This window comes from Lithobates pipiens, unplaced genomic scaffold (assembly GCF_037356315.1).
Source record: "Lithobates pipiens isolate NorthernLeopardFrog02 unplaced genomic scaffold, aLitPip1_a1.2 Scaffold_18, whole genome shotgun sequence".
Lineage (NCBI taxonomy): Eukaryota > Metazoa > Chordata > Amphibia > Anura > Ranidae > Lithobates > Lithobates pipiens.
In genome coordinates this window covers 233,042,265-233,064,337 of record NW_027507758.1, presented here as the reverse complement: position 1 = coordinate 233,064,337, position 22,073 = coordinate 233,042,265, and the positions used below count along the sequence as shown (strand labels likewise).

Genomic DNA, 22,073 nt, shown 5'->3' with positions numbered 1-22,073 from the left:
GTGGCGGGCTGGAGAGGGGGAGGGGAGTTACACTCTGTCTGCTGCAACATACACTTGCTCCTCCAGCCCACGCTGTTACACATTTCCTCAGCCCCGCCTCCTGTTCACAGCACAGCCCCGCCCCTGCTTCTCTCGTTGTTCCAAAGCTCCTGGCAGCTGACAGTGGCCCTCTCAGTGACAGTTCAGCTATGTATCTTGGCTGGGCCGAGGGGCCCCTATTGGACGGGGCCCATGGGCTTGAGCCCAGTCAAGCCCAATAGTAAGTCCGGCCCTGGCTGCCGCTATCCTGTACAGTCCATGTTGGGCAGCCTGGACCTTTTGAACGCTTCCCGCGTCCCAGCTCTGCCCTCCACAGCTACCTGGACCCCAGACAGAATATAGGATTGCGGCAGCCCTAGAGGATGACGATTTATTTAAAGAATCTGCGTGAATTTCCTTACATTCTGTGAGGCCGCGTACACACGGGCGGACTGTTCGCTCAACTTTGTCCGCTGAACAGTGTTTCAGCGGACAGTCCGCTCGTGTGTGGGGCTTCAGCGGACAGTTTCAGCGGACAGTTTGACGAACAAAAGTTTTTCGGAAATTCCGAAAAATTGTCCGCTGAAACTTGGTTTGAGCGGACAGTCCGCCCGTGTGTAGGCCACTTTCGAAATGAGCAAACTGTTCCCGCTCGGAGGAAAGTCTGCTCATTTCGAGCGCGTCTCCAGGTAGGCGGGGCCCGCGAAGGAGACGTCGCGGGCCCCGCCGCCTGGTATGGACTTAAAGGGGAACCCCAACGCCGAAAAAAATCGGCGTGGGGTTCCCCCAAAGTCCACAACAGACCCTTGTCCGAGCACGCTACCCGGCCGGCCAGGAAAGGGGGGCGAGCGAGCACGCCCCCCCCTCCCGAGCCGTACCAGGCCGCGTGCCCTCAACATGGGGGGTGCCTTGGGGAAGGGGGGGCCGCGCGGCCCCCCCACCCCAAAGCACCTTGTCCCCATGTTGATGAGGACAAGGGCCTCTTCCCGACAACCCTGGCCGTTGGTTGTCGGGGTCTGCGGGCGGGGGGCTTATCGGAATCCGGGAGCCCCCTTTAATAAGGGGGCCTCCGGATACCGGCCCCCCACCCTATGTGAATGAGTATGGGGTACAATGTACCCCTACCCATTCACCTGTAAAATAAAAGTACCCAAAAAAAAAACACAACACACGAGATAAAATATTTTATTGCACAGCTCCGGGGGTCTTCCATCTTCGGGGGTCTTCTCGCCGGACTCCTCCGCTATCTTCTTGTAGCTCTTTTGCTAGCGGAGGAGCCCGGCTTTCTTCCTCCCCGCCGCCGGCCTCTTCTCCCGACTTCGGGGGTCTTGTCCCCCTCTTCGGTTCTTCTGCCGGGCCACCGCGCCTTCTTATAGCTCTTTTGCAGGCGGTGGCCCGGTCTTCTGTCGCCGCCGCCTTCCGTTCTTCTGCCGGGCCACCGCGCCTTCTTATAGCTCTTTTAGAGGCGGCGGCCCGGTCTTCTGTCGCCGCTGTCGCCTTCCGGTCGCCTTCCGTTCTTCTTCTTGTTCTTCTTCTTCTTCTTCTCCAGGAGATGTTGACACGTCGCTCTCTCCGGCCGGAATGCCAGAGCCGCGCTGCGCGGCCACTTATATAGTGACAATGGGGCGGTGTCACATGGTATATGTCACATGGGTTGGTCACATGGGTTGATGTCACATGGGGACTATGACATCGTAAGGGGGCGGGGTCACCATGTGACCAACCCATGTGACATATACCATGTGACACCGCCCCATTGTCACTATATAAGTGGCCGCACAGCGCGGCTCTGGCATTCCGGCCGGAGAGAGCGACGTGTCAACATCTCCTGGAGAAGAAGAAGAACAAGGAGAAGAACGGAAGGCGACCGGAAGGCGACCGGAAGGCGACAGCGGCGACAGAAGACCGGGCCACCGCCTCTAAAAGAGCTATAAGAAGGCGCGGTGGCCCGGCAGAAGAACGGAAGGCGGCGGCGACAGAAGACCGGGCCACCGCCTGCAAAAGAGCTATAAGAAGGCGCGGTGGCCCGGCAGAAGAACCGAAGAGGGGGACAAGACCCCCGAAGTCGGGAGAAGAGGCCGGCGGCGGGGAGGAAGAAAGCCGGACTCCTCCGCTAGCAAAAGAGCTACAAGAAGATAGCGGAGGAGTCCGGCGAGAAGACCCCCGAAGACGGAAGACCCCCGGAGCTGTGCAATAAAATATTTTATCTCGTGTGTTGTGTTTTTTTTTTTTGGGTACTTTTATTTTACAGGTGAATGGGTAGGGGTACATTGTACCCCATACTCATTCACATAGGGTGGGGGGCCGGTATCCGGGGGCCCCCTTATTAAAGGGGGCTCCCGGATTCCGATAAGCCCCCCGCCCGCAGACCCCGACAACCAACGGCCAGGGTTGTCGGGAAGAGGCCCTTGTCCTCATCAACATGGGGACAAGGTGCTTTGGGGTGGGGGGGCCGCGCGGCCCCCCCTTCCCCAAGGCACCCCCCATGTTGAGGGCACGCGGCCTGGTACGGCTCGGGAGGGGGGCGCGCTCGCTCGCCCCCCTTTCCTGGCCGGCCGGGTAGCGTGCTCAGACAAGGGTCTGTTGTGGACTTTGGGGGGACCCCCACGCCGATTTTTTTCGGCGTTGGGGTTCCCCTTTAAGTACATTCCAGGCGGCGGAGCCCGCGACGTCTCCGTCGCGGGCTCCGCCTACCTGCACACGCGCTCGAAATGAGCGGACTGTTGCCTCGTGTGTGGGCGAGTCCGTTCATTTCAAAAGTTGCGCGGACTTAGTACGACGAACAAAGTTTGCCGTATTTGTCCGCTCAAAAAGTGCCGTGTGTGGGCATGTTCGTTCATTCAAAAGTTTGAGCGGACTGTTTGACGAACTTAGTTTCGGCAGACAGTCCCCGCGTGTGTACGCGGCCTGAGTGTTATGTTATTCAATTTGTGAATAAAATTATGTCTTTTAATACTACACTTATGTATGCCTCCCTCCCCTTTTCTTTTCTGTCAGATTGTGAAGACATCTGTGCACAGCAGTCTTCAGGTCATCCCACAGATTTTCAATTGGATGCAGATCTGGGGCCTGGCTGGGCCTTTCCAAAACTTTAAACTTCTCTTGTTAAAGCCATTCTTTTGCTGATTTGGAGGTATGCTTTGGGTTGTTGTCAGGCTGAAAAGTGAAATTCCTCTTCATCTTCATGAGAACCGTCTTAATGCACACTACTGAAGTCGCTCCGACTTCAAAAGAAGTTCCTGTACTACTTCAATCCGACTTGTAGGCGACTTGTACCCATTGATTTCAATGGAGATCGCCTCCAAGTCGGATCTCTGTCTATACGGAGGCGACTTTGACAGAATTATTGGCTCTGAAGGGGGAACTCCACGCCAAATTTATGAAAAAAAATTGGCGTAAGTTCCCCCTCCGAGAGCATACCAGGCCCTTAGGTCTGGTATGGATTCCAAGAGGAACCCCCTACGCCGAAAAAACGGCGTGGGGGTCCCCCCAGATCCACACGAGACCCTTATCCGAGCACGTTACCCGGCCGGCCAGGAAAGGGGGTGGAGACGAGCGGGCGGCCCCCACCTCCTGAGCCGTACCAGGCCGATTGCCCTCAACATGGGGGGGTGTGCCCCCCCCACCCCAAAGCACCTTGTCCCCATGTTGATGAGGACAAGGGCCTCTTCCCAACAACCCTGGCCGTTGGTTGTCAGGGTCTGCGGGCGGGGGGCTTATCGGAATCTGGGAGCCCCTTTTAATAAGGGGGCCCCCGGATACCGGCCCCCCACCCTATGTGAATGAGTATGGGGTACAATGTACCCCTACCCATTCACCTGTGAAAAAAAATTTACAAAAAAAACACAACACACAAGGGTTAAAATAGTTTATTGCACAGCTCCGGGGGTCTTCTGTCTTCGGGGGTCTTCTCGCCGGACTCCTCCGCTATCTTCTGCTAGCTCTTTTACTAGCGGAGGAGCCCGGCTTTCTTCCTCGCCGCCGGCCTCTTCTTCCGACTTTGGGGTCTTGTCCCCCTCTTCGGTTCTTCTGCCGGGCCACCGCTTCTTATAGCTCTTTTACAGGCGGTGGCCCGGTCTTCTGTCGTCGCTGCCGCCTTCCGTTCTTCTTCTCCTTCTTCTTCTTCTTCTCCTGGAGATGTTGACTCAACGTTCTCTCCGGCCGCAATGCCAGGGACGCGCTGCGCGGTGACTTATATAGGGACAAGGGGCGGGGTCAACGGTTGATGTCACATGGGTTGATGTCACATGGTGACCCCGCCCCCTTACAATGTCACAGTCCTGGAGGATGCTGGGACTGTCACCATGTGACATCAACCCATGTGACATCAACCGATGACCCCGCCCCTCGTCCCTATATAAGTCGCCGCGCAGCGCGACTTATATAGAAGAAGAAGGAGAAGAAGAAGAAGAACGGAAGGCGGCGGGGGCGACGACAGAAGACCGGGCCACCGCCTGTAAAAGAGCTATAAGAAGAAGCGGTGGCCCAGCAGAAGAACTGAAGAGGGGGACAAGACCCCCGAAGTCGGAAGAAGAGGCCGGCGGCGGGGAGGAAGAAAGCCGGACTCCTCCGCTAGCAAAAGAGCTAGCAGAAGATAGCGGAGGAGTCTGACGAGAAGACCCCCGAAGACGGAAGACCCCCGGAGCTGTGCAATAAACTATTTTAACCCTTGTGTGTTGTGTTTTTTTGTACATTTTTCTTCACAGGTGAATGGGTAGGAGTACATTGTACCCCATACTCATTCACATAGGGTGGGGGGCCAGTATCCGGGGTCCCCCTTATTAAAGGGGGCTCCCAGATTCCGATAAGCCCCCCGCCCACAGACCCCGACAACCAACGGCCAGGGTTGTCGGAAAGAGGCCCTTGTCCTCATCAACATGGGGACAAGGTGCTTTGGGGTGGGGGGGCCGCTCGCCCCCACCCCCTTTCCTGGCCGGCCAGGTAGCGTGCTCGGATAAGGGTCTGGTGTGGATCTGGGGGGACCCCCACGCCGTTTTTTCGGCGTAGGGGGTTCCCCTTGGAATCCATACCATACCTAAGAGCCTGTTATGCTCTCGGAGGGGGAACCCACGCCAAATTTTTTTCATAAATTTGGCGTGGAGTTCCCCCTTCAGAGCTCATTCTCTGATTGGCCACGGCAAAAGTCGCCTGGCCTGGGGCGACTTAAAGTTGTGTTGTAAGTCGCCCCAGGTCGTGTCTAAGTCGTGTTCAAGTCGTCTCCAAGTTGCCTCACAAAGTCGTCCTGAAGTCATGTCGCCCCTGTGTGAACCGAGCTTACCTGTGGCTCTTCTTCTGTTGTTTGCAACTGTATATTCCACTCACTTCAGGTTAAGATTTCCTGTGACTTGATGATGAGTAGGCACTAGCAGCGTATCAATCAGCGGCTCGGCCACTGACTGCATTGAGTGGGCGGCGCCGGCCAGATCTACACAACACATACACAGGCAGGCAAGCAATCACTGAAGAGGAACAGCGGAACCGCCGAGCGGCCAAGCCATCTCATCCGATGATCGGGTCGGAGTGAGGGAGGGACATCAGATGTGTCAGAATAGAAAGCATCTGGCTGACTCAGAAAAATCAGCAGCAGCCACAGCGGACACTGCACCCTCTTGACGATTCCGGGGGGGGGGGGGGACGCCCATGTGTGCAGGGGATCCTGTTCAAGTGATGGTACATGTTACCACTCTGCTCCCCTATCTTGGCACCCTAAGGCATGCATGGGTGCAGTGTGTTTTAATGCACAGTGCTCCCCTCCCCTCGGGGCTTGTGTGCAGTAAACACCCTTCATCCATGGATGATAAGCCACTGCTGCCACCACTATGCTTCACTGTGTGTGTGTTTTTTTAGTTTTTTTGTTTTTATGGTGATACGTTGTGTTGGTTTTGCTCCAAATATACTTTTTGGAATTATGGCCAAAACTTTAAGTCTTAAGCCTCATACACACGATAGGACTTTGTACAAACTTTCCCTTGGATTTTTGTACAAAGGGCGTCGGCCCTGAACTTGTATTGCATACACACAGCAGGACTTTTTCAGCCAACTTTCACCAAATCACGTGGTTTTTCTGCTCTTTACCGCCACCTTTGGTCAACTTCTGTATTGTTGTTGTGTTTTGCATTGGTTCTGAGCATGCCTGTTTGTACTTTGTACAAAAGTCCTGTGGTTTTCTGTACACACGATCAGACTTTGCTCCATCGGACTTTTGTTGCCAGAAAGTTTGTCCGTTCACACAGCCAACAAAAGTCCGATGAAAACCAAAAAAGTTTGTCCAATGGAGCGTATACACGGTCGGATGTTGCTCCAAAACAGCTAATTTGCATGTTTGTTGTCAAAAAGTCTGATCGTGTGTATGGGCCTTAACTCTCATCAGAACATAAAAATTTTTTCCCACATGCTTTTGGCAGACGTAATGTAGGTTTTTGCAAAATGTAGCCAAGCTTCAATGTTTTCCTTAGTAAGAAAAGGCTTCCACTTTGTCACCCTACCTCAGTACTTGCCAGAAATTCCTTCTTTAATGTTGCTGTAGACCTCTTCACAGGCTCCTGGACCAGTTTCCTTCTTTGTTTTTCATCTATTTTGAAGGAATGTCTAGTTCTTGGTAATATCATTGTTGTGCCACATGGTCTTCATTTATTTATGACCATCTTCACTGTGTTATATGGTATATCTAATGACTTTTTGTACTTTTATCCTGACTGATACCTTGCAACAATGACATCCCTTTGATGCTTTGTAAGCACCAGAAGATGATCAATGTTTTGGAATGGCCTAGCCAGAGACCAGACCTCAATCCAATTTGATTTGGGGTGCTTTTGCGAGGAAGATTCCCAAGGTAAGATGTGCCATGCTAATATATTCCTATCCTTAAAGACTGAATACTGTCATAAAATCAAAAAGTACTTCAACAAAGTATTAGTTTAAGGGTGTGCATATTTGCATATTTATCCAACCCCATTATTTCTAAGCCCCCCCTCCCCCCTTTAAAGAACACAGTTCATTTTTATTTGAATTGCACATGTTAATGGTCATATTAAAGGTAAGGTAAAGGTAAATCTGATTTATTTATTTAGAAAAAAACTGTATTTTTAAAGGGGTGAAACTATGAAATAAATTGAAATCTCATAACACAGCACTTAAAGTGTTAACCCCTCATAAGGGCTAAAACAATTAACACAACAAAAGAATAATGACATCTATATAATTGAAAGTGGAACTTTAGTCAGAAAACTAAGTCCTGTCAGATCACTTCAGGCTGGCCTCCTTTGCAGGTATGGCTACTGTTTGTAAAACAAAAAAAAGTGCCTATACTGTTTATAATCCAGCAATACGCTGTTTCACTATGCTCTGTTTATACGCAGTTGCTCTCCATTTTTGGCATTGTGCTGAAAATCAGAGCCACTAGAGGCTAATCTGCTGATAGCCTAAATATTTACTGCTGCTCAGGGGCTCTGGCTTTCAGCAAAATGGTGATCTCAAAGAAATAGGAGCAATGTTGGAGGCAATTTACAGCACATACTAATTTTGGTAGACAAATTAATTATGTGGAATGTATGTTCCTTGCTAAGGAATATTATTTTGTATCATGTTGAAATGGATACATTTCAGCTTGAAGTTCTCCTTAATGAAAATAAACCACATGTATACAAATGTGTCCATTGCTCAAACAACCTGTAATCAAATCTGCAAACATGTTCATTCAAAAGAAATACAAAGTGTCCATTTTACTCCGTCTGTGCATCTCTAAATTCCCAATAACAACAAATTCTTTCACCCTGTGTTTAGCTCCTCTGTACGTGAAATCTAATGCAGAGATGATCCCCTTCACCAGTTAAGCAGAGCAACACCCACCAAAATGGAAAATGTAATACTTATCTTTCTGTAATTTTCCTTTCCTGGTGCCTATCCATGGCAGCATACACATGGTTGGTTACCCCGCCCCCAACCAACCCACAGGACCAATTTAACTTTATAGATAAAGAGTCCGGCCCCCCCCATGCGCCATTCTTGTAACTAGATTTAAGGATTGTATAAAAAAAAGAGGGAGAGGGCGTATCATTTATAATTTAGATAATAGAGCAGACAACTGCAACGCTTTTTTTCCCAAAGTCGCCAGAAGCAAGCGTGGCTGGATCTAGACTATAGTGGGTCATGAACGTGGTGAAGGATGACCAGCCTGCCGCATGACAGATAGTTTCTGGCGAGACTCGTGCTACCGCCACCCACGTTGAATGTGCATTGATTAATTTCTGAACCGGAAGACCACTAGCCCGATATTTTCTCTGAATGAGACATACGATCCAACTTGCCAACGTCGTCTTTGATGCTGCCATTCCTCTTCTTGCGCCCTTTGGGATTATAAAGAGATGCTGATCTTTACGGTAGGGGGATGTTAATCTAATGTAGAGATTGAGAGTCCTTGCTTTATCCAATTGATGCAGCTTTGAGCTTGCTGGATCTTCCCCAAAGGCTGCAAGTACCCATTCAGATTATAAACAGAGGGAACTTTAGGGACGAATTGGTGAATTGGCTGGAGGACCACTCTATCTGGAAATAACGTGATATAGGGATCCTCAGCTCCCAACTAAAGCTGAGGGCCACCCATCACCTGACCCGCCCCTATGACGCTGGTCAGGGAAGCCAGGGGTTCCCCAGTGACATATGGGGGTCACCCATACGTCATTAGGGAACCCCTGTCTTCCCTCACCAGCGTCAGAGGGGCGGGGTCAGGTGACGGGTGGCCCCGCCCTCCTAATATAAGAAACCTCAGCACTGGGATCCCCGCAGTTTCTCCGGAGTGGAGACAGAAGATGGATGTATGGACAGCGCTGGACTGAGAGATCCCCCGTCGCTGGATATGATCATCCATCGCTGGATAGCAAGAGTGGATTACCACCGCTGGAATCTTTTTTTTATTTTTTTGATTTTTAATAAAGGAATTTTTCAAAAGTGTTTGTTTGTCTTATTTAACCATTTTTACACTTTCTTTGTGACATGGTAGGGGTACTTTTGTACCCCCTTACCATTTCAAACGGGGGGGGGGCGGGATCTGTGGGTCCCCTTGTTAAAGGGGGCTTCCAGATTCTGATAAGCCCCCCGCCCGCAGACCCTCACAACCACCGGCCAGGGTTGTGAGGATGAGGCCCTTGTCCTCATCAACATGGGGACAAGGTGCTTTGAGGGGTCACAGACCCCCAAAGCATCCTCCCAATGTTGAGGGTATGTGGCCTGGTACGGTTCAGGAGGGAGGGGGGCCGCTCTCTCGTCCCCCCTCTTTTCCTGCGGCCTGCCAGGTTGCGTGCTCGGATAAAGGGTCTGGTATGGATTTTTAGGGGGACCCCCACGTCAATTTTTTTTAAATTTGATGCAGGGTTCCCCTAATATCCATACCAGACCTGAAGGGTCTGGTATGGATATTTAGGGGGACCCCCACGTCAATTTTTTATTTTTTTTTGACACGGGGTTCCCCTTAATATCCATATCAGACCTGAAGGGCCTGGTAATTGAATTTTTTTTATCAATGAATGAATGAATTGTCGGCTAATACAGAGAGTACTCATTGAGTGTTCTCTGTATTACGGGGAGCCGACAATATAGCCTCAAGTGATTTTAAAAGACTTTTTTTCCTGCACAAATTACACTTTGTGTAGGGACAGTTCTAAGCACCAGAAACATGCGCCCCTTCACAGGCATACTATAGAAACCCCCCAGCTACGAAATTTAAAGGAATATTACACTTTTATTGTTTCACTTTAATCATTATTAAAATCACTGCTCCTGAAAAAACGGCAGTTTTTAAAACTTTTTTTTGCATTGATCCATGTCCCCTGTGGCAGGACCCAGGTCCCCAAACACTTTTTAGGACAGTAACTTGCATATTACCCTTTAAAATTAGCACTTTAGATTTCTCCCATAGACTTGTACAGGGTGTTCCGGTTTTTCGAATTTGCCGCGAACAGCCCAAATTGTTCACTGTTCGCTGAACAGGCGAACAGGCAATGTTCGAGTCGAACATGAGTTCGACTCGAACTCGAAGCTCATCCCTAATTCTGAACCACAAAATCATAGGGATCAGAGGGAATGCATATGCCAGTTGGAAGTTCCATGGTTGGATGAGGGCATCCACTCCCACTGAACCTCGGACTGTAAACCTTGTGAAAAAGCGGGGTGTCTTGGTATTGAGGAGGGACGCAAAAAGGTCCATTTGAGGACTGCCCCATTGGTGGCAGATCCATTGGAAAACGTCCTGATTCAAGGACCACTCGTTGTTGTCGATAGGCGATCTGCCAGGTGATTCTCGAAAAGCTGGGATGTAAGACGCTCTGAGGTTGTTGAGGTTCTCTTCAACCCAGAACATTATCGGGCCACCTCGTTGGACAATGACCTGCTGTGTATCCCCCCTTGTTTCTGGACATAGGCCACTGCCGACTTGTTATCCATCTGTAGCAAAATGGATTTGCCCCTCAGAGACGATGCAGATGCGATATCGCCATCCAGGCTGCTCTGAGCTCCAGAATGTTGGATACCATGCCTTCTGAGTCAAACTGCCATTTTCCCTGGACCAACTGACCTTTGAACCGATATTACCGCCTCCTGACGTAATTAGTGTTTGTCCAGCTTCTTCTATATTCCCCCCCCCCCCCCCCCCGTGAAGCGGCTCCGCCTCAGCAGGAAGTAAAACAAACACAGGAGAGGATCGCAAAGCGCCGGACATACACAGAGTGAGGGGAAGTATGTGGACAACGTTTTACAGCCGCTCCAGACTTCTAGTCATTACAGCTATCCCTCATTTGAGTTATTTAGCCATAGTCACCGCTAGGCAGAACCAGCTGAGGAACCATGAAACTGGGGAAAGCCCAAAAAAGAAGTGGCTGTCTCAAACCAGGAGCAGAATATGTGCAGAATCCCATGAGGGAATGCCTGGGCTCCTAAACCCCCAAAAAGAGCCACAGAAAAATGGGTTCCCAAACTTATTGGCGCCTTTAGCAGCCTAAGTATTGGGACTCCATATACAGGGAAGTGTGAACCTGCAATGGTGTACCAACATAGTGGTATGGTAAGGGCTGTATACGTAATCCACGATCCTGTAGGTTTGAGGACAGAAGAAAGAATTGTGCATGGGGGGGCCTGACTTTTTATTTATAGAGTTAAATTGGTCCTGTGGGTTGGTTGGGGGCAGGGTAACCAACCATGTGTATGCTGACATGAAGGCAGGAAAAGAGTAATGCCTGTCTCTCTTAAGATAGGCACAAGAGCTCAAAATGATTCCAAAAGCAATCCTCATCTGTCTGTGTATGCAGCTACTCAGGACTTCATAGAGGACACTTTATATTCCTTTTTAATGAACACGTTTGTAGATTTGATCACAGGAAGTTGTTAGAGCACTGGACACATTTGTATATGTATTATGTTTATCAAGGAGCATTTATGAAGGATTAACACTTTAAGTGCTATGCTACAGTATATGAAGTTTTAAGTGGCTTCATAGTTTCTCAATTGTTGGTGGTTATTAGGCATAGCTGCTAAATATGTTAAATACACTATATTAGCAAAAGTATTGGGATACTTGCCTACACGCACATGAACTTTAATGGTATCCCAGTCTTAGTCTGTAGGGTTCAATATTGAGTCATCACCCCCCCCCCCCCCCCTTTGCAGCTATAACAGCTTCAAGGCTGTCCACAAGGTTTAGGAGTGTGTCTATGGGAATGTTTGACCATTGTTCCAGAAGCGCATTTGTAAGGTCAGGCACTGTTGTTGAACGAGAAGACCTGGCTTGCAGTCTCTACTCTAATTCATCCCAAAGGCGTGCTGTTGGGTTGAAATCATGACACTGTGCAGGCCAGTCAAGTTTCTCCTCCCAAACTCCCTCATCCATGTCTTTATGGACCTTGTTTGTGCACTGGTGTGCAGTCATGTTGGAACAGGAAAGAGCTATCCCCAATCTGTTCTCAGAAAGTTTGGAGAATGAACTTGTCCAAAATATCTTGGTATGCTGAAACCTTAAGGGTTCCCTTCACTGGAACTAAGGGGCCAAGCCCAAACCTTGAAAAACAACCCCACACCATAATCTCCCCCCACCAAATGATTTGGGCCAGTGCACAAAGCAAGGTCCATAAAGACATGGAGAATGAGTTTGGGGGGGAGGAACTTGACTGGTCTGCACAGAGTCCTGACCTCAACCTTATAGAACACCATTTTGATGAATTCGAACGAAGACTGCGAGCATAGGCTTCTTGTCCACATCGGTGTCTGACCTCACAAATGTGCTTCTGGAAGAATGGTCAAATATTTCTATAGACACACTCCTAAACCTTGTGAACAGCGTTCACAGAAGAGGTAAAGCTGGTATTGCTTCACAGAATGGGCCAACTCAATATTGAACCCTACGGACTAAGACTGGGATGCCATTAAAGTGCAAAGGCAGGTGTCTCAATAGTTTTGGTAATATAGTGTATATAGATATTATTTGATTTACACAATATTTGGACTCATAATTTGGAAATTTTTGTTTTTTTGAGCACAAAGTGGGGATTATCTTAGTTTTTACAGGGTTGTGTAAACTTTTTGTATCCACTGTAAATATTAAACATATGCGCATGGGTCACTTTAACCATAAATACTATCCTCACCGATCTAAACAGTGTTTCGCTGTAACAACCCATTCACGATCAATCAATGTTCCACCACAGAAGTGCAGATTAAAGCTGTAAGACAGAGAAAATTTTAATTACATACTGTACTAATGCTCATAGATAAGCATGGAAGGAGCTGGCAAAGGAGGTAGCGCTGTTTCACATGGGCTTATTAATGAGCATTGTGAATAGCAAGCTTTTACAAAGCATTAGCAGAGCTTTTGGTAAGCTTTGTTGTAGCTTTTAAAGTATAATTCAACTCCAGTGTGTAAATGTTGAACACAGATCCTAATGGGAGTGCTGATGGCCACTTTAAACAAGTTGCTAGCAGGCTTTTAACAAGCTTCAAGTAGTGATGAAGCCTGCTAGCAGCTAGTTTAAAGTGGCAATCAGTACTCTCATTAGGGGCTGTGTTCAACATTTACTAATTAGAGTTTAAAGAGGAAGTAAACCCTGATGGGTTTTACTTCCTCTTCATTTCCCTGCAAAGGTAAAGCAGGTAAAGGTGTCACCTGAAAATGAATCCTGCGATGCCACCGCTGTCCCCGCTGGGTGGAAGTGTCCATCTCCACCCCTTTTCCTTCCGTGCCCGCAGACTCCGGCTCTGTGACTGACCGGAGTCATGTGATGTCGCTCTTGTGCTTGCGTGCAGGAGCCGCCAGTCATGGCATGATCCCTTTAGAAAGGACACGACCGTGCCCTTTCTAAAGTGTGCATGCGCCGATGATGTTGGCGCACGCGTATATTGTAAATATCTCCTAAACAGTGTAGGTTTAGCAGATATTTCCAGCACCTACAGGTAAGCCTTAATATAAGCTTACCTGTAGGTAAAAGTGGTTGTATAGAGTTTACAACCACTTTAATGATACTTTAAAAGCTTCAACAAAACTTGTCGAAATCTATACAAATGCTGTGTAAAAGCTTGTTGGTCACACTGCTCTTATACAAGCTGAAGCCCATGTGAAACAAGCCTTATATATTATATGTTAGGTGAGTTATACTTGCAAAACTTACATTTTACAAAACATATATAGGTATTGCTATGAGTTGAATGCTTAATTTTAGTTTTTTCTCACCACAGTCAATCCTTTAATGGTTTCTACACATGTGCACCAAGCGTTGTGCATAGTCCCAGAGTGCATAGTCCCACCACCCCCCGCTCACTCGGAGTACACATGACACAAAAAAAAATACAAAAAAAATAAGAATATCCAGTATTACAAAGTACAGTGCCCACTGGCTGACATGATACCTAAGTCATAGATTGAAGCCATCTAGACCAGATAAAATCAAACTTATTCAGGGAATTCCTTAGGGAATATGTATGCTTTTCAAACAGAATAATCCTATTGAGATCTACAATCCAATCAAACACAGTCAGTGGATGTGGAGAGGTCCACTTAAGGGCAAACTATCTACGGGAAACAAAAAATGCGCACCTCGTGTTACCCGTAGGGGAGGTGTAGATAGAGGTATCATAGTAACCCAATATACATATAAGCGGTTCAACCGGAATGTTAATATCCAATACCCTATTTAAGGTACCAATCACCTCCACCCAGTATCTTTGGAGTTTCCGACATCGTCACAATTTAATCTGACAAGATACACAATGATTATACATGACAAAGGAATCATAAAATGAACTCAGATTGCAAAATTTAATTATATTGACACTATGGGGCAGCGTTGCCAACCTATGAGATTGAAATTACTGACACGACACTCAAAATTTACTGGCACCACCAGGTTTTTACTGACATTTCCAAAAATTGCCAAGTTAGAGTTTTAAGTGCAAATTTCAGCATTTATGCTTCAAATAAATACAATTTGCAATTAACAATGTAATTTAAGGCACAAAACATATTTCTAATTTTATTTTCGATATAGTAAGTAAGTAGCTCAGGGACAGGACTCAGGAGGGCAGGAAATTACAATGGTCAGACACACTCACATGAAATTGACTCTCACAGGGGGGCATGTCCTAGCCGCAGAGCCGCATGGCAGCTTGAGCAGGGAGCTCCGATGATCCACAGCCTCTCAGAGCAATGCCTTCTGACCAGGCACCCACCGCTACTGCGGGTAATGACACTCAACACAAGGAGGGATCATTCAGGGGGAAACCCGTGCCTGTGGTACAAAACTGAATCTCCCCCCTGCACTGACACTGCTGCCACTCATTGAGCCTGACAACCCCCTTTAGGAATTCCCTGCCTCAGATAAGCCTGCCACTGTATCAGAGCTTAAACACATGCTGCAATCACTATACCAGGGAATTCAATCTAACATAGCCACACACAGGCGTGGATCACCCACATCTCAGAACGAACGGATGACTTAGAATCAAACGTGGGGGAAGTAGTACCAGCTCACAATGATGTGGAGGATACCTACCAGGATCAATCACAGGAAATACAGTGACTTAAAGACAAGACAAAATTCCTACCTGATCTATTCGCTCGCTTTGCAATCTATGCTGACATATCCCAGGCCACCTCAGCTAGACAGTGGGAATTCAGACCTATAACAGAAACCTTATGAGCTCAACAAATCAAATATAGCTGGGGGCACCCCACAAAACATACCAAGACAAGGTAGTTCCCATAATGACACCGAATGATGGCTTCAAATATCTCTCACAATGGGGGTTCCAAGCAACACATCCTCCATCCAACATGTTTCAAAAGATTGGGAAACAACCCCCCCCCATCTTGATCAAGACTATCATGGGCAACTAAACTAGTTGTCGGTCAACTCTCACTCTGTTAACTTCTTCCCTGATGAGAGGAAAGTGGCTCGTACTTCCCTGACTCGGGTGATAATCTACACCCCCTGGTAGCCAAGTCTGCTAAGTAGATTTCACATTGTCCCTATGCCGTTTAACGCAACTGGTTATTCTCATGCTTTACCGTTAATGCATAATTGTTCAGTTTTATGTGTCTTGTTATTGGCAAATGCTGACACCAAATCCAAAGGTGTCATGATAGCTATAAAACATTTCCTACAGTTTCAACTTCATGACTCCTACTCTGACCCAGCTGGTCGTTTCATTATACTACAAGCCACTATAGACAACACCCAGATTACTCTGAGTAACCTATACACACTTAACACACACCAATGCTTTTTTCCCCAGGAAATCCAAGCAAAAGTAAAACAAAAAGCCCAAGGATACCTTACCTGCATAAGGCAAAAAAACATCTTCACTGTCCTCATTTATCACTAATACAAACCTCTATGATGCTTGGAGATACCTACATGGTAGTGAAAGGGACTATACCTTTTTTCCAAATCACAACAATCTTACTCGAGACTTGATCTGTTCCTTGTTGACAAGCTCACACTACAACATATTTCTAAAATGGAAATTGATTATATCATATGGTCAGACCATGCCCCTGTCTCTTTAGAAATCTTTGAGACGTGTGCTTTTTGAAGGGCAACTGAACGCGGCTCTTCTTATGAACCCCAGATACGAGGAGCAGATCAAACAAGAACTATCCTCTTTCTTCCAGCTGAATGAAATCGACTCTCACAGTGACACTGACAGCAGTGTGCAGCAGAACAGATAATGATGACACTGACCCGACCCGACACGTCCCCTCCTGAGTTATAGTGACAGTGTCTCTCCACACCAGGTGGTCCACTTCAGTCCAAACATCACTGACAGTCCTGCTCCCGGCCTGCCTTGCTCCCATCCCGCAGACCCGCACAAGAGGCTCCTGCCACTCTGCTCGGCTCCCTTACATCATGACATCACATGCCACTCTCAGGCAACGCCTCCACCAGACCCGCCCCCCGCCGGCGTCACCACATTTTAGCATGAATTTGGATGGTCATACCCAAATCTGGACTGGAACTGCGCAGTTCCGAGATGAGCGTCACAGCCATATTTTTTACTGGCAGGAGAAAAGTGCCTGTTTTTTTACTGACTGTCAGTAAAAATACTGATGGTGGCAACACTGCTATGAGGTTGATTTATTGGGACCTCATTGCAAAATACAACTTCCTTTAAAAATTTAACAGCCTATTTGACTTTAATCAACCCCTATAGCTCTCATTCCTCTCAAGAAACTTCCCAGGCGGTCCCAGCCAGGAAAGTCCTCAATCAGGAAAGTCTTCAATCCCTTGGCAGTCTTTAAAAATATCAGGTATATCTAACAGTAGTTAGTCAAATCCAAATGGAATGGCTCTGTAACATCGAAGATGTTTCATAGCTTATCAATCAAATTCTTCAGTTCCTAGAGTGTCAGGAAGATATCCCAGCATTTACATTCACATCTCAGCACATCTAAGCCCCTGTACACACGGTCGGAGATTTCGACAACCAAATCCATCTGATTTTGTCCGTCGGATCTTGTCCGTCGGATCTTGTCCGAAACTGTTGTATACACACGGTCGGACTAAGTTGTCGAAAAATCCGATCATTCAGAACGTGATGACGTAATTTCGTTACGATGGGACTACGTTCAGGCTAGTAGCCAATAGCTTTGATGTAGGAATTTGATCTGAGCATGCGTGGCACTTGGTCCGATCAAAATTCTCTACACATGATCGGAGTATGTCCGATCGAACCAGTTGGTCGGAAAATATTTCCAACAAGTTGGAAAATTGGGTCCGACGGATATTCCGATGGAATCAGTCCGATGCATACCACACACAGTCGGATTATCCGACAACAGGGTCCGATGGGACACATTCCGACGGATTCTCCGACCGTGTGTACAAGGGCTTAAAGGGCTGAATGACGACAGGTTCCTATTGAACTGGCTGATGCCGCCCGACATTCGGCCTGTGTGTACTGGGCTTAACTGTCTTCCAGTAATCTGGGAGCACTTGCATGAATTTTTTAGATAAAATGTTTTGTAAGCAATTTTATTTACCTTGTTCGAAGACTGATCTGCCAAGGCCAAGAATATGGATATGCTTCACACCCACCTACTATCCTTCCAAAGCATTTTCTTTGTTTTTTTTTTGGCTTTCCACACTCAATTTCTGTTGAGGCTTAACCAGTAAAATACATTAACATCATATCAGTGGAGAATTAGCACATATCATTAGCACATAACATTTCTTCACTACTTCAGTCCCTATACCTTTATACCTCTTATGGACTTTAGCAATTATAACATTTCCACTATGGGCAAGTTTAGTCTGCAAGAACTTTGTCATACTTCGTTTCACTCAGAATTGAAATTCGGACTAAGTTTTCATTATTAATAATTTCGTAATGAATTTGAACAAATCCGAAGTAACGAAACAAATTTCTGAAGAGAATAAAATAAAATAGAAAATAAAGGAATAGAATATAATCGAGTAAAACAGAACAGAATAGAAAATAAAATAATAGAAAATAAAGAGATATAATAGAAAATAAAAGAACAGAATAAAATAGAATAGAAAATAAAAGAATTTAATAAAATAACAAATATAATATAATAAAATATAAAAAATGTAACTATCTTCTAAAATTGGATTTTCAAGCAAAATATATTTGAATTTGAATACAATAGAAAAGAATAGAATAGAAAAAATATAACTTGAAATTAGAATTTCTAAAATAATTTCTAAAAGAATAAATTTGAATAGAATAGAAAAGAATAGAGTAGAAAATAAAAGAATATAATATAAAAAGAAAACAGAATGTAAAGAATATAACCATTTTCCAAAATTTTAATAGAATAAACCTTGAATTTGAAATAGAATAGAAAAGAATAGATTAGAATAAAATAGAAAATAAAAGAATAGATTTGACTACAATAGAAAAGAATAGCACAGAAAGACTATAACCATCTTCCAATTCGAATTTCGAACAGAATAAATTCGATTTCAAATGGAATTTGATTTGATTGCAACTTGAATGGATTTAGACTGGAATTTGATTCCAATTTTAATCCAATTCGAATCCATTCAAATTTTCTAAAAAAAGGATTAAACAAATTTAACTAAACTAATTTATGTAAATAACAAATTGAAATGAAACAAAGCAAATTTGTTCATTCTGCACATGTCTAGTCATTACTTTAGATAAAGTAATACATGCTTTGTATTTTGGTGGACAAACTTAAGTCAGCCATAGTTGGACCAAATTTTGGCCGGTTCAGCAGGGACCAGCCAAGATTTGAACCATTCATGGGCAGGCTGAATGTACCCATCGATCGTCTTGGGTACAACCAGCATGTTGGATTTTCAGCATGCCATTATTGCCATTATTGCCAGTGGCTATAGCTACTAGTAGTAATCACAGTGTTCTCCCGGGATGGCTCCCTGCACCCGCCCAGAGAACACAATAGCTCCGCAGGAGGGATTATCCCATCAACACTGACAGTGCAGATGGGGGGATTTGAGGCATTTTCTTTCCTGCAAAATGTAGTTGCAGGAAAGAAAATCTCACCATCTATCACCTGCCTAAGCTTTCTGATAGCAATGTGAACTGTTAGACAGGACTTTTCGGTTTGTTGCAGGCTGGCTGGTAAGTTGAGCTGAGAATTTGTCTTTGTTGTTGTTTGACATACATCACTCTTACATATGCTCATTGCTGTTAAGGTTAGTTATAGACTTGTCAGTTGCTGTTTGTATCATTGGTTATTCAGTGTGGGGGTGCACTGGACACCTTTGCTACCACTGTGCTATTTGCTGGGTGTCCAGTGCACTCCTGTGCCTTTAAGGAGGTGTGGGATCCCTCCAGGCATACCTGCCCTTAATCTGCCCTTTGTTATATACATGCTCCTACTATAGAGTCCATTAGCTGCGAGCACTGGTTGGATGCTAGTTTTCCAGCATGCTCTTTCAACAGAAGCCAATTGTGAGACCGGCTACTGTCAGATGAGGAGCTGCACACATGGACCAAAAGTCAGCTGGTTTATGCTGAACCAACCAGTTTTGGCAAATTTTTGGCCTGTGTGTACCCATCTTAAACTTATGTAATGTAAAGGCCTGCCTACTAAAGGCCCTTGCAGTTTATAGTTGTGTCATATGTATCAGGGACATTGAAAGGGCCTGAATTTGAGCCTGGAACCTCTGCTGTGTCGGGCAATGTTGCTTATTGCTGAGCCACCTCGAATGCTGGACAGTTCCCTGGACAATTCCTCTTTGCTCCTTCAGCACCAACCTGAACTGCAAGAAGCCCCCTTACTCATACCATTCCAAAATGATGGTACCCAGGTTTGAGCTCACAGAGCTTCAGTAAAGGTCTACTTATGGCAGTTTCAAATATATATTAGAAAAATGTGCATGTGTAACTGAGGTTTTCTTGCAGCAGCTAAATTAAGAACAAAGTACATGGATAACACTGATTTTTTGTTTTGTAATATCCCACATACTACCATAAATGATACAGCTTCATGTTATTTTGTATAAGTAATAAAATTAGTATGCAGAATATTTACCACAAGCAGGAATTTCACAGTAATCCCAACTGACTGCACCAGGACTTGCTACAAAGCACCATGGGCCATTTATATCTCCATCAGGGTTCCTGCAGTACTGAGATAAAAAGAATTTCACAAAGTGTGTATTAGAACTAAATGTTTAGTAAACTGGAACTGTATGTACCTACTTTTTAGTATATGATAATGTAATGATACCCATTTTAGTATAATCACAGTTCTAAAGATAGTGGCCTAAAACATTACTTCAGTAAAATGCTAATTAAGGGCCAGTGTCTATGGACATGCTTACATCAGTTTGTGACTATTCAGAATTAATTTGAGGTACATTTGTACTGTAGTTGACCTGCTTTGCAGTCCCATAGACTGGTATGGGAAGAGAAGCAGTTCTAAAGCAAACAAAATCCTATCAATTCAGATCCTAAACCAAATCTTTCTATGGAAATAATTATAAAAAAAAAAAAAAAAAACATACATAGTAGTAGAGCATCTAAGTTGCAGAAGACTATAAGGAATACAATACTTAGGCTTGGTTCACACTCACAGTCGTGCAACTTTGGAGTCCAACTTTGATACGATTTTGATGTGACATTTTACACTCTGTGGCATTGAAGCCATATCAAAGTCGGACCAAAGTAGGAAACCTTTCCTAAAGTCAGACAGACTTGTGTAGTATCAGTTAAGACCGCTCTCATAGAGAAACATTGAATTTAACATGTCATCCGACTTGAAGTTTTACAAGTCGGTTCCTATGTTGCATCAGTGTGAATTGATACCAAACAAATGATCAAAAACGTTATATACAAACACACACACACATTTGTAGACACTTTATTTTGTAGTCACACATGTATTCTACTTTTAGTATAAAATATTACATTATCAACATCTGATGATGTGATTCTCAGACTATCTTACATTTTCATCCAATCCAGCATCTGGGTGAGTTATTGGTGTAAAACTGTTGTGTGAATGAGGCGTCTGGGAGCTCCATGCTTGACAGGTATAACCTTTAACAGTGACTGATCTTGTACCACGATAATCTTGACCTTTACCAATAACACAATCTGCCAGAAAAATAAAATAAGATAATTCGCATTGTATTATGCTACAGGATTTAGTTTGTGTTGCTCACAAATTAGAACTTTTCATTGGTTGGATTCCCTGGGTATTTTAACCACTTCCGGACCACCATCATCGTTTTACATCGGCTGCTTGAAGAGGAATATTGTTATGGCCGCAGCTAGCTGCCATAACCCTGGTATCCTCTTCTTCAGTGAGCGTTCCGGTTTCAGACAAAAGTGGTCGCTGCTGTGGATTAACAGCGAGATCAGTTTTATCAGTGGAGGTAGAGGGGCCCCCTCCCGCCATGCTCCAGTGACCTCCGGCACTTACCAAGGCCGTCGGCAGCAGCGGAGGCAATCAAATATTCACACTTGCTGGGCATGGAGATGAGTGAGGGGAAGATGGCCCCCACCCATATCCATAACAATGCAGGACGGAAGCGACATCAAAACATCACTTCTGCCCATAGCTCTTAAAGGGCCATTTAAAAAAAAAAAATAAGTGTCATTTTTTTTATTATTATTGCATTTTAGTGTAAATATGAGATCTGAGGTCTTTTTGTAGTCACACAAGATATAAACACCCATAAAAAGGTGAAGAAGCAAAAAAATAAATAGCTATAGGAAAAGCAATAGAAGGTGAAGCAGGAAGATGAGATGGTGATTTCAGTTTCTGCAAGAAATGTGAAACAGATATATAAAATTGAATGTCAGATAAGGACCTTGTTTTTTAGAATGGAAAGTAACAGGTTGGGCCTACAGTATTTTTGGAAGTTCAGTATGCATTGCCATAATCCAGAAATAAGGTAGGTCATATAACTAGCCAAACACAATCTATCCAATCCTGGCCCATAGGTTATGATCCAGTCAGGATCTTTCCCATCCTATGACTTAACCTGAGTATGTCTGTTTTTGGTTTTAAGGACAACACTGCAGCAGTACCAGGAGCAGACAATGCTCCTTACTTTAAA

The 22,073-nt window shown here is 45.4% G+C and overlaps 1 protein-coding gene across 1 annotated transcript in view; it reads right to left on the bottom strand.

The window, feature by feature from the left end:
- The window catches only part of LOC143987713 (plasminogen-like), a 142,512-nt gene that overhangs the window by 34,281 nt on the left and 86,158 nt on the right, over nucleotides 1-22,073 (bottom strand). Inside the window, exons 12-15 of the mRNA XM_077486671.1 lie at nucleotides 20,957-21,105; nucleotides 20,039-20,135; nucleotides 17,534-17,654; nucleotides 12,648-12,722 (exon numbers count right to left, since the gene is read on the bottom strand). Of these exons, the coding sequence (XP_077342797.1) occupies nucleotides 12,648-12,722; nucleotides 17,534-17,654; nucleotides 20,039-20,135; nucleotides 20,957-21,105 (442 nt within the window). The remainder of the gene's footprint in view (nucleotides 1-12,647; nucleotides 12,723-17,533; nucleotides 17,655-20,038; nucleotides 20,136-20,956; nucleotides 21,106-22,073) is intronic.